The sequence below is a fragment of the Saccopteryx leptura genome, chromosome 1 (genome assembly GCF_036850995.1).
Source record: "Saccopteryx leptura isolate mSacLep1 chromosome 1, mSacLep1_pri_phased_curated, whole genome shotgun sequence".
NCBI classification, from domain to species: domain Eukaryota; kingdom Metazoa; phylum Chordata; class Mammalia; order Chiroptera; family Emballonuridae; genus Saccopteryx; species Saccopteryx leptura.
Window position 1 is genome coordinate 106,712,865 of NC_089503.1, and position 12,362 is coordinate 106,725,226.

The window sequence follows — 12,362 nt, forward strand, 5'->3', positions numbered from 1 at the left end:
TGAAGTTGAATGTTTTATTATTACTCTTTCTTGTTTTCCTGCAAGGCTGCTGCTTCACTGTATAAAAATAGCACCAGCATACTCAGTATATTGTTAAATCAATACAGTAGTTTTCATCATCTGACACCATAACAAAAAACTTTTCTTACTTCCAGTTATGTCCAATGGGAAGATCATTAAATATTTTGACCCAAATCCAGTAACTAATGTAAGCAAGTTACAATATCATATATGTCTTAAGATAATAATGTTACCCTTGAAATGCATACTTTCTTACTAGATTTTACCATAGGTAATTTTAGGAATTCTTAACATCATAACTGTAGCTTAGCCTAAAAATCATAGGGTGTTGTGAAGAAATGCATATTGTGTTTCTCTGCAATTATTAGAACGTTAAGGGATTATTTTCTTCCAATAGCATTGTTAGTTTCTTTTTCAACTGGCATTATTAAAAGTTGTTATTTTAAATCTTCCATCCACACTAATTTAAGATAACTGTGCTAGATCAAATTGTTTCATGCTACTTTATTTAGGGGGGCTCCAGTTTCACTCCTCAATAGAGTGTATGTATTTCTCATATGCTTCTTCACTCACTAGTTCATCTAGTTCTGGAGAGTTACTCAGTGTCATCTTCATCAGCCAATCAACTTCAGAGCAAGATTTGCTAACAAGTCCTGGATGAAGCAAGAGCTTCATGAGTTTCAGTTACTTTTCCTGAGAGGCAGACTACAGTAAATGTCCCCCAAAGCTTCCTGTGCAAAATTGTTGATTCCCACTGTTCCAATACCATTTCCTGTTGTTATCCATTCACGTTTCTCTGTGAAATGTACCCACCGAAAGCAGACTGGGGCTGGTGTGCAGTGTCTTGATGGCTCCCGCCCTCAGGTCCCAGGGACGAGGCGGCTGGCTGGGTGTGGCCGGTGTTGCTCAGAGCACTGTGTTCCCACGAGTCAAGCCATTCATTGCTTAGTAACATGTTATTTAGCCTCCATGTGTTTGTGTGTTCTTCAGTTTTTTTCTTGTGATTGATTCTAGTTTCATATCATTATGGTCAGAGAAAATGCTTGATATGATTTCAGTCTTCTTAAATATATTGAGACTTATTTTGTGTCCTAATATGTGGTCTATCTTAGAAAATGTTCCATGGGCAGTTGGATTTAGAGGACATACATCCCATCAAAGGTACTTAAGCTCTATATGTAATGGACTTCAAAAGTGATCAAAATGAACTTTAAAAACAAAATAACTGGGCTTAGGATTAAAGATAACTTTAATTAGTACGACATAAATTAGTATTTCCCTCAACATAGTCACTTAAGGAAGCCATTCATTCTCCTGCTGGGAATGCCAATTCTCAAAATATTTTTGGAGCATTTTGTGGCTCTGCTCAGGAAAATCATTCTGTTACTTTGATTACTCCCTATTTTTGACCAAAAATGGTTTTACCAGTGGCACCTCATTTACCGGACTTGACTTTCAGTGGCTCTCGGCCTGTCCTAAAAAAACCAAACTAATTCAAAAAGAATAAAGATTTCCAACCACTGAGAAGATTCAAATATTTTTTAAAAGGGCCACAGACTTTTTGAAAACAATTCTGAAACACAAGTTTTCCAACCATATTTTGAGTAATAATTCTTGTAATAGCTGACTGGCTCCCCCCACACCCCACAGATAACTTATTCAGAGGGGCCAATTTTTGGGTGGGGAGGAAAAGAGATCTATTATGGATTAACGAAATGACTATAGAGTTAGACTGACTCCACTTTCAAGTAAAAAGTAACAAAAGCCTTATTAGAAGGCAGACATTTTCAAGCACAATAGAGAAACAGCGCCACCAGTATTTTCTTTGATGCTCTGGTGTGGCCAGCAGGGGCAGAATCCCAGGCTGGAGATCCCAAGGGCTCTTTCCAGTAGAACACTGTTCATAGAGATAAGGCTCCTCCACTATTTTTTTTCTCTGTTTGCTTTGTTCCTCATTTGTCCACTGGCTTCACATTAGAGTCACCCAAGGAGCTTTAAAACTAATACCAGTTGGCTGTTAACCTCCAGACAACAAAATCTGAATCTCAGAGTATAGAGCCTGGGTATGTATGGGGGGTGTATGCTGCTTGTTGCTTCTTTTCCCTTCTTTCCTGCTCTCCTCCTTCCCTCTCTGCCTTTCTTCCAAGTTCCCAGGGGACTTAGATGCACTAAAATGTAGAAACTGTGAGAACCACGGGCAGTTGGTCCAGACGAGGATCACGGCTTCTGTCCACATAATTATCTCAGATGAGCTTCCAAACAACTCATTCCCTTTATCACCTCAAACCATGATTCATAAAAACAAAAAGTAGGGAATATTGCTTGGTCCCAACATACAGTTTTAGAAAATAATATTTTTTAAATGGGGGATAAGAAACATGCAGTATTTAACTGACCAACCACATATAAGATAAAAATACGTGTAAACACCTGTAAGGCACAAATGATGAAACCATCTGTCAAAGCCTCGTCATTGGAGGTGAACTGTGTGCTTCTCTTTCACAATGAATCACCTTTGAGATACCTACTCTGGTGCTGGCCTGTTGACTTAAGAGATAAAGACCACATACCGGCAGAATCTTGGGCTGTCACATCCACGCCATGTGTAACCATGACCCTGAGGCATTCCACGTGTCCTTTTGTAGCAGCAAGATGAAAACTGGAAAAGACGTAAATAATCTCTTTAAGATTTCCACTCTTTAGAGTTAATCTCTGACAATATTTTCTGTCTTTTCATGTGCACTTACTTTCTCTCACTTGAGCTCAATAACCATTTCAGTAGATATTATCAACCTCTTTTTAACGACGAGGAAACTGAGGCTCTAAGTGGTCTGATCATTTGCTCACTGACATCTTTTATTAAAGTAATGGAGCAGGAGCTAGGTCACAGGTCTTTCAAACCAAAGACCAGGCTTGGAAAATGGAAGATTCAACTACATATTTCTCTCTTTACAACACAATACTCAAAGAGTTCCAACCAGATTCAATTCCTAAATAATTTTATCAGTTTTTTTCTGTTGCCTGGCACTTTCACTAAAGCCATTATTTTTAGGTAATATACACTATAAAGAGGAACTTGTCTAACCCAAACAATGATCAAGGTCTTACACAACATCAATGTCAAATCCACTGTTGTGTTGTAGCTCAATAACAATCACTGTACACAATTTTTATAAAGTGTGTCAAGATTCTTACTACCCACTTCTATACATTATCTCTCCTCATTCACATGACAGCTTTCTGAAGTGAGTCCTATTATTATCTCGATAGATGGCAGGTATCTACATGCAGGTACAAACAGCATTATCTATAACCCACAATTAGGCTCCAGAACTCAATGACATTTGGAGTACAAACCATGCTCAGCGTGTTTGGACTTGCCATTAGAAGAAGGGATATATCCAAATCATCCAAATGCCATACCAAGTATCCCTGCAGGTCCCAAGGGTGAGGGGCACTCTTACAGTAGGCAGAAGAAAAGGATATTCCACTCAGTCCACTCAGCATTCAGGCCTAGAGGCTGAGAAAGCCAAAACCTTTGGGAAGGTCTCCATTATGGACAGAGAGGTCATTGAACCTTGCAGTTATCCACTTGCCTTGGTTCTGTTTTAGGGAGCTACCTTCTCAGGATCCTTGCCATGTAGCCCCTTAGTGTCTTTACCTCTGAATATTGCCCAGGAAATATTTTTTCACAGGCTATAACTGTTACTAGGGCCCATGGTCACACCCAACTAGCCAATCCCAGAGGTAAAATCAATTCAAACCCATGTCAGCTTGATCCCACACCTCTGCTCTAGAGATCTAGGCTGAGTAAAGGTAGACAGATCAGAAAATGGAGAAACCTTAAGTTAGCAATGTACCTTTGGGAAGTCAGTTTCTGAGCCTAAATTTCCAGCACTGTAAAGTATAGGGACTGAATCAGATGACACCCCATGCTTCCTGCAGCTCTAACAGTCATTGTTTAGCCTACCTGGCTCTGATCACCCCAACTATTTCTTCATCTGTACAGCCATTAATGTGTAAGGTTTCTTTACAGTCAAAAGTCCACTTTGTAGATGATTTTATATTACCGTGAAACTTTGATCATATGGAAAGACTTGGGAATGTGGTGACTTATTGAAATGGAATTCCTGATTAAATACAGCCTAACCAAAGGAACCTCCCTGAAGGGCAGTACAATTACACCCCTGTTTTCCATCATCGGTGGGCTAATACAATTTTACAATCAGTTCACCTTTAAGCACCGAATTGTTAAACTGATCTTGGTGAAAGGTTTCTAAAATTTCCCCAGCCTTAGTAACAGTATACGTTATATAATTTAATTGCTCTTGACGACATGAAGTCACCAGTCAGTCTCAATCACTGAACTCTGTTTTCAAGGTAATTAATCTAAATATCCCAGATTATTAAACCCTAATATTCATTAATATTTATCTTCTTTTCTTAATGTCTTTGTGTTTGCTTCTAAGTTATTCACTCTGCTGTATCCTATGACTAGGGGAGAAACAAAAACTATCTGGACAAGAGGGCGGCCACATCCTATAAGTAGGAGTACCAGAATTAGTGATTAGCGTGTACACACACGCAAACATACATGTGTCAATATACAGAGAGTGGCAAAAGTAGGTTTATAGATGTGAATACCCGAAACAGTTTACTCTTGTAGTATTATTTAATAATTATGGTATTATTTGTCATATGAATAACTGTACACTTACTTCGCTCCATTCTAAATAACTTTTGTTTGAAGCATAATTATACAAAGAAAACCACGTTATAATTGTAGAACCTGCTAAATTTTCACAAATGGAGCATGGCCATTTTATCTCCATACTAATGAAGAAACGGACGTGGCCGGAGACCCAAATGCCTTCCTGGTATCTCCTAGCACCCAGAACCTCTCCATGGGCCCCTCCTAGTTACCAACACCTCCCCATATAATATTTATTTTTCCAACTCTGAGACCTCTCAGATACCTCTGGACTGCAGACTGTATTTACAGGTGGTTAAAATTGCAGACACATGTTGCAATGAAGCATTATTGTACGCCGCTTCTGTATGTTGAGAAATGTAGTCTGATGTGGTGTTCTGTGGGTGATTTGGGAGTTGTAGGATTTCAAGATCATTATTTGGAAGGTCAACGATGATTACAAGGCAGGAGAAGTAAAGTGTTAGGAAGCTGGACTCAATATTCAACCCTACAATGAAATCTTTTTTAGAGACTACTTTTCAAAATGAAATCTTTGTTATCACAGAAATGTTCACCTGAAACCCATGTACTTTTATTAACCAATGTCACCCCATTCAAATTTAATTTCAAATAAAAATAATAAATAAAAATAAGAGAAACAAAATGGGTCAGTGTACTCATTTAGCTTTGCCTTGTTTCTTTTTTTAAGACTTTATTCTTTCCCTTTTTAAAAATTTTATTGAATTTATTAAGGAGACATTGGTTGATAAAATTATATAGGTTTCAGGTATACAATTCTATAATACATCACCTGATATCATATTGTGTTCACCACCCAATGTCAAGTCTCTTTCCAGCACCTCTTACCCCCTTTTACCTTCTTCTACCTCCTCCCACCCCCCTTCCCTCTGGTAGTCACCATACTGTTGCATGTGTCTATGAGGCTTTTGTTTTTTTGTTTAATTCTTTTATCCTTTACACCCTGCTCCCCAATCTCCCTTTCCTCTGTCAGCTGTCAGTCTGTTCTCTGTATCTATGGATCTGTTCTATTTTGCTTGTGAGTTTACTTTGTTCATTAGATTCCACATATAAGTGAAGTCATATAGTACTTGTTTTTCTATGACTGGCTTATTTTACTTAGCATAGTACTCTCCAGGTCTATCCATGCTGTCACAAATGATTTCCTTCTTATTTTATGGCCGAGTAGTATTTATTCCATTATTTAAATGTACTTCAGCATTTTTTATCCACTCATCTACTGATGGGCACTTTGCTTCCAAGCCTTGGCTATTATAAATAATACTGCAATAAATATAAAGGTGCTCATATTCTTTTGAATTAAGTTTTTCTGGTTTCTTAGGATATATTCCCAGAAGTGAAATCGCTAGGTCATAAGGTAGTTCCAGTCCTAATTTTTGGACATAACTCCACACTGCTTTCCACAGTGGCTGCACCAGTCTACTTTCCCATCAACAGTACATGCAAGTTCCCTTTCTCTACATCTTCTTCCACACTTGTTTTTGTTGATTTATTGAGGATAACCATTCTGACAGGTGTGAGGTGCTATCTCATTGTGGTTTTAATTTGCATTTCTCTGACGATTAATGACCTTGCACATATTTTCATGTCTTGGCCACCTCTTTGGATATATGTTATTTGGGCCCTTTGTCCATTTTTAATTGGATGGTTTGTTTTTCTTGGTGTTGAGTTGTATAAGGTTTTTATAAGTTTTAGATATTAACGCCTTATCAGACATATCTTTGGTGAATATGTTCTCCCATTCAGTGGATTGTCTTTTCATTTTTCTGATGGTTTCCTTTGCTATGTAAAATCTTTTTGGTTTGATATAGTCCCATTTGTTTATTTATTTTTTGTTTCCCTTGCCCAAAGAGATCTATCAGAAAAAATTACTGCTATGAGAAATGTCTGAGATTTTATAGCCTATGTTTTCTTAGCTTCGTTTTGTTTTTATGAAAGCTGTGAAAATGCAGAAGAAATAAGGCACAACTAAGACAATAAAATGAGTGTCAGCATCTCCCTAACAGCCCATCTCCTTGTGTCTGGGCAGCATGTGCACATTCAATCTAGTTATCTTACCCCTGAACAGCAACCTGCTACCAACAAGAGCTGTGTCGTGTTTCTCTGTTTGTTTTTACAGAGACAAGAGAAAGAATCAGAGAGAGGAACAGATAGGGACAGACAGACAAGAAAGGAGAGAGATGAGAAGCATCGATTCTTCATTGTAGCTCCTTAGCTGTTCATTGATGGCTTTCTCATATGTGCCTTGATCAGGGGGTTCCAACAGAGTGAGTGATCCCTTGCTCAAGCCGGTGATCTTGGGCTCAAGCCAGCGACCTTTGGGCTCAAGCTAGTGATCATGGGGGTCATATCTATGATCCCATGCTCAAGCCAGTGACCCCGTGCACAAACTGGCGAGCCTGCACTCAAGCCAGCGAGCTCGGGGTTTTGAACCTGGGTCTTTTGCATCCCAGTCTGACGCTCTAGCCACTGCGTCACTGCCTGGTCAGGCTGTGTCGTGTTTTAATCCTCCTAGAGAGAATGCTGCTGAGAGGGGGAGCCCTGTCTTCTTCCTCTCACTGCCCCGCGCCAGTGCCTAGAGGCGGCTCTGAAACAGGAGAGTGGCAAATGCCACTGTACAGAAGCACACAGTGGGAAAACTTCACTGCTGGGGTTTGTGCTTGTTGAATTTGGATATTTAGTCATTTTAACTTTTCAAATTAAATAGCCATGCTATAATACATTCAGGAAATCTGGTCTTATTCTTAATACCCAAGATTTTAAAAAATTAAAACTTACAAAATCACAGCTTTATTAAAGCTTAGAGGAGGGACAAACATGTCAGATGGGGAAGTATAAGAAGAAGAATGTTATCGGGAAGCTGTGTCCCACTTTCCTCATCTATAACATGGGCGGTGAGGAATGAATGAGTTATATGTAAAAGGTCTGAGCAAAGTATGTCAAGCATGCAGTAAACAGTGAAAAATAAAAGCCACTATTATAGCGTCACCAACATAAGGCAAGACACAGAGTCTGGGACATGCTGGCTACAGAAGATGAAACGGAAACTACCACCACTTAAGAAATAAAGAGGGAAGAAAGGGAAGAGGGAGGAAGGGGGTAGGGAGGGAAAGAGGGAGGAAGAAAGGAGAGAAGGAGAGAGAATAAAAGCTATGTGCTTTTTCATTGAATGGAAACTCAGGAACAAAGCTGTAGACAGCTGAGGCAACATAAAGCCACCCAAGCCTTGTCTAAAGCCCCCCACTTGAGCTGCTTTCGGGTGCTCTCATGGAAGTGATAATCCCCAAAGCTGGTTTGGCAGCAGCAAATCATTAGCATTTAGCCTCTGAAGTTGAACAAGAGCCAACTTTTAATAAGATACTCAAGTGGAAAGCTGGATTCTGTTGAGTGGAAAAACATGGTTAATCAGTGACAGAACCTGGCCATGGAGATGACAGTGATTAGGTTTCCTTTCTTATGCAGTGACTGATAAATGTAGGCATCTTCAGCGGTGCCAGTCCAGGTGACTGATGGACTGGGGCCACCCTTGTCTGCATGGCCAGCAAGGATCTGTGGCTTAGGGAGCAGCTGGTGTCCCAGGTCAGCAATGACTAATAAGAAGTATGGTTGGTGGCCTCTAATGGCCTGTGTCACAGATGGCTGATGAAAAGAACACACCTCTATGTAGAGTGTGCAGGCTGGGGTGGGATGGGTGAAGCAGAGCAGTGGATTGATGAATGATGCCTCCATCCTAAAGCAAAGATAGTGTTCTTGACAATGTTCATTCTAGAGAATTGAAACTAACTCAAGTACAGGACAGTTTTGAGATTTCTCTAGTTGTATATATATATATTTTTTGTATTTTTCTGAACTAGTTGTATATTTTTTAAAGTACGGCTATAGCTAAATATATCCTTTCACTCAGACATTTATTCTGGGACTAAGGTATCGATGTGCCAGACACTGTTCTAAGCGCTGACAAACACGTGGTAAACAAAAGCAAACTCCTTGTGCTCAGAGACCTTGGCTTTTAGTAGGAAGACGGAAGATCAACAGGGGCACGCAGCTGGGCTGACTTTGCTGCTCTCCTCCCATGTATTTGGCAACATCTGGAGATATTTTTGATTATTCAAGGGGTGGGGTGGGAGCATTACACTGGCATTTAATGTGGCGAGGCCAGAGATGCTGACAAATGCCACAGAGCAGCTCCCCACAACAAACAATTATCTGTCCAGTTCAAAATGTCAATAGTGCCAGGTTGAGACATTCTGATTATCCATTAAAACAAATGTATAATGCTAAAACAGAATTCTATTAAAACAAATTAAACAGGCCCTGGTCGGGTGGCTTAATGGATAGGGCATCATCCCAGCACGCTGAGGTTATGGATTTGATCTCCAGTCAGTGCACATATGAAAAGCAACAAATAAGTGCATAGCTAAATAGAACAACTAAGTGGAATGACTTGATGCTTCTTTCTCTCACTCTTTCTTTCTCTCCTTCCCCACCTCCCTTCTTCTCTCTCTCTTTCTCTCAAATCAATGGAAAAATTTTAAAAAATTAAATACATGCTGAAGAAACATGAGATTTTAATCTTTTTGATAAAATGCACATATCATATAATTCACCATTTTTGAAACATTCTGTTCAGTTAGTTTTAGTATGTTCACAAAGTTGTACAAGCAGGACCACTGTCTAGTTCCAAAGCATCTTCATCACCATAAACTGCAAAACCTGTACCCTCCTGCAGTCCCCTCTTATTCCCATGTCACCAGCCCCTGGCGATTCCTGATCTACTTTCCATCTCTGTGGATTTGCCTATTCTGGACATTTCATAAAGATGACATCATATAATGCATGGTCTTTTGTGTCTAGCTTCCCACCTCTGGCATGTTTTCCAGGTTCATCATGTTGTAATATGTATCAGTATTTGATTCTTTCCTTAAAAATATCCCATTGTACAGATTTACTACATTTTGTTTATCCACTCATTGGTTATGGTCATTTAGGTTGTTGTTCACACTTTTTGGTTATTACATATAATGCTGCTAAAATATTCACGAACAAGTGTTCGTGTGTCTTCAGTTCTCGTAGGTATATACTTAGGAAGGGACTGCCGAGTCATGTGGCAACCATGTTTAACTCTGAGAAAGTGCTGAACCATTTTCTGACGCTGCTCTATCATTTTATATTCCCTAGCAACAATGTAGGAGGGCTCCATTTCTCCACATCGCAGCCAAGACTTGTTACTATCTGGAAGATTTCAATTTAAGAGATGAGAATTTTAATTACAACCTTAATTTTCCAGAGGCGAAATGTTCGAACCTTTTGAGGTTATTTTAGTTAATTATCAGCTGAAATGTCCCCTGATAACATAAATAAGTGCAAAACAAATTTAGAACATCTCTGGCTTTGTCTCTACGTGGGCTTTTTACTCCTGATTTAAAAGTGTGGCCTTTCCTTTTAAAGACAAGAAATGTCATTCAAGAGTCTGCACAGCACTATATCTCATGAGATATATTGTTGGCTTGTTTATCTCTGCATTTAGACAGGTCAAGAGTTCAGTGGAGGAGTGAGGGGTATAAAAACCTTTTATCCATTCTCTAACCCCAGGCCTAGAGACAGGGACGCTGGTCCCTGCCCAGGAATATAGCAGGGTGACTCTCCAGATAGTGACAGCACTCCAAAAGCTTAAGTCTTGCCTACCCTAAGAGTGGTCCATGGACCAGGAGCTTAGGAGAAACGCAGGCTCTTGGTCCCCACCCTACATTTACTGAATCAAAAGCTGCCTTTTTCAAGTCTCCCCGCTGACGCACATGGACATGGATATTTGAGAAGCACAGCTCTTTGGAGATGACAAGAACCTCGCGCCATCATTCTTACCAAGGCATCCATTGTTTCAAAGTTCTTTTGAAAACATAATGCCCTTAGCTTAAAAAAAAACAAACAAACCCATGGATGTTTCACCAAAAGAAAAAAAAAAGAAATGCTTTTTAAGTTTCATTATAATAGGAAATGTTTAGCTTTGTTTATAAAGCTCAGCTGGGCCCTTCCACAGAGATGTAACTCAGAGGCACAAACAGCAGCCTGGAGATTTACATAATGCTGCTTTGATCCCTTCGCTGCTTATTGATATTTGGAATTTCTCTGCTTTTGTCCCTTGGAAAGTTCCCAAGGTTTCTGTGCTTAAGTGTTTTGTGGCTCCCAAGCTCCCTACCCCCTTCTTGCCTCTAAGAGAAGGTCAACTCACTGAAGTTCCCAGTAGCCTGAAACAGCAGCCGGGTGGCGGTCTAAAGGGGGGTGGAAGAACCAGCAGAGGGAGGGGGTGTGGCCCAGGAGGCCCGGGTACCGTGGCTGGATGTGCTGCTGCCTTGTTGCTATGTCACCATGGCCAAGGTACTTAACTTCAATTCCCTCACCTCTAAACCATGTTCAAGGAAATAAAATAAACAACATTATCAATAATAACAGCAGCCTGACCAGGCGGTGGCACAGTGGACAGACCATCGGACTGGGACGCAGAGGACCCAGGTTCGAGACTCCGAGGTCGCCAGCTTGAGCGCGGGCTCATCTGGTTTGAGCAAGGCTCACCAGCTTGGACCCAAGGTCGCTGGCTGTAGCAAGGGGTCACTCAGTCTGCTGTAGCCACCCCCCACCCCCGGTCAAGGCACACATGAGAAAGCAATCAATGAACAACTAAGGTGTCACAACAAAGAATTGATGCTTCTCATCTCTCTCTCTTCCTGTCTGTCTGTCCCTATCAGTCTCTCTGACACTCTTTGTCTCTGTCACAAAAAAAAAAAATAATAATAATAATAACAGCAGCATATCTATTAAAGCTCAATGTACTTGTTATGTCTGAACTCATTACAACCCCAAAAACCTTTGGGAGTGGGTGGAAGGGTCACTGTTATCATTCCCATTTTACAGAAGAGGAAACTGAGGCACGGAGAAGTTTAGAAACTTGTCCGAAGACCCAGAGCTAACAAGTAGGGGAGCCTGGATTCTAACCTGGGCATCCTGCCTGCAGGGTTGGCCCTTCACTACCATGCTGAGCTCTTGCAGTGCTTGTTAAATCACCCTGCAGACTGTGAAACGCCATACAACATAACTTACTGGCTGGGCTGCTCTTAAGAAAACAAAGTTTAAACTGAAAAAATAAAAGTATTTGGCCAAAAAGCAAACACTGGCTTCTCACCGGGGCCGCTGCGGGCTGCCAGAGCTCTCCGATGGACGAGAACACACCCGAGCGCCAAGGTGAACCGAGCTTTACACGGAGGTTTCACTTCCTACCAAAGCACTCAGCAAGTTGTGCAAACCTTCCCGAAATAAATACTTTGGGACAAGGTTGGGATATTTCTTAAGGTTCCTAACCCCAAAGGGACTTTAACTGTTGCTATTCAAAAGCCTGTGAGTGACAGCCTGGCAAGTTCCTTCTATCTGTCAGACTAACAACAAGCAATTCTTCTGGTTTGGGGCTGCCAGCTGAGAAACAGAGCTGGAGGAAATACAAGCTCACAAGGCTACTTTTAAAGGATTTTGGGTTTTTTTTTAGGCATATTCATTCACAGAAATCTCACTCACACCAAACTGTCTTGTCCCCTTCACTCTATTCCAGCTCCTGATACCAAGA

At 40.6% G+C, this 12,362-nt stretch overlaps 1 protein-coding gene across 3 annotated transcripts in view; it reads right to left on the reverse strand.

Moving 5' to 3' along the window:
• Positions 1–12,362, reverse strand: part of RAI14 (retinoic acid induced 14) — a 154,141-nt gene that overhangs the window by 34,099 nt on the left and 107,680 nt on the right. For all 3 annotated transcript variants that reach the window (XM_066373727.1, XM_066373731.1, XM_066373716.1), the window contains one exon: positions 2,592–2,680. In XM_066373727.1, coding sequence (XP_066229824.1) covers positions 2,592–2,680 — 89 coding nt within the window. The remainder of the gene's footprint in view (positions 1–2,591; positions 2,681–12,362) is intronic.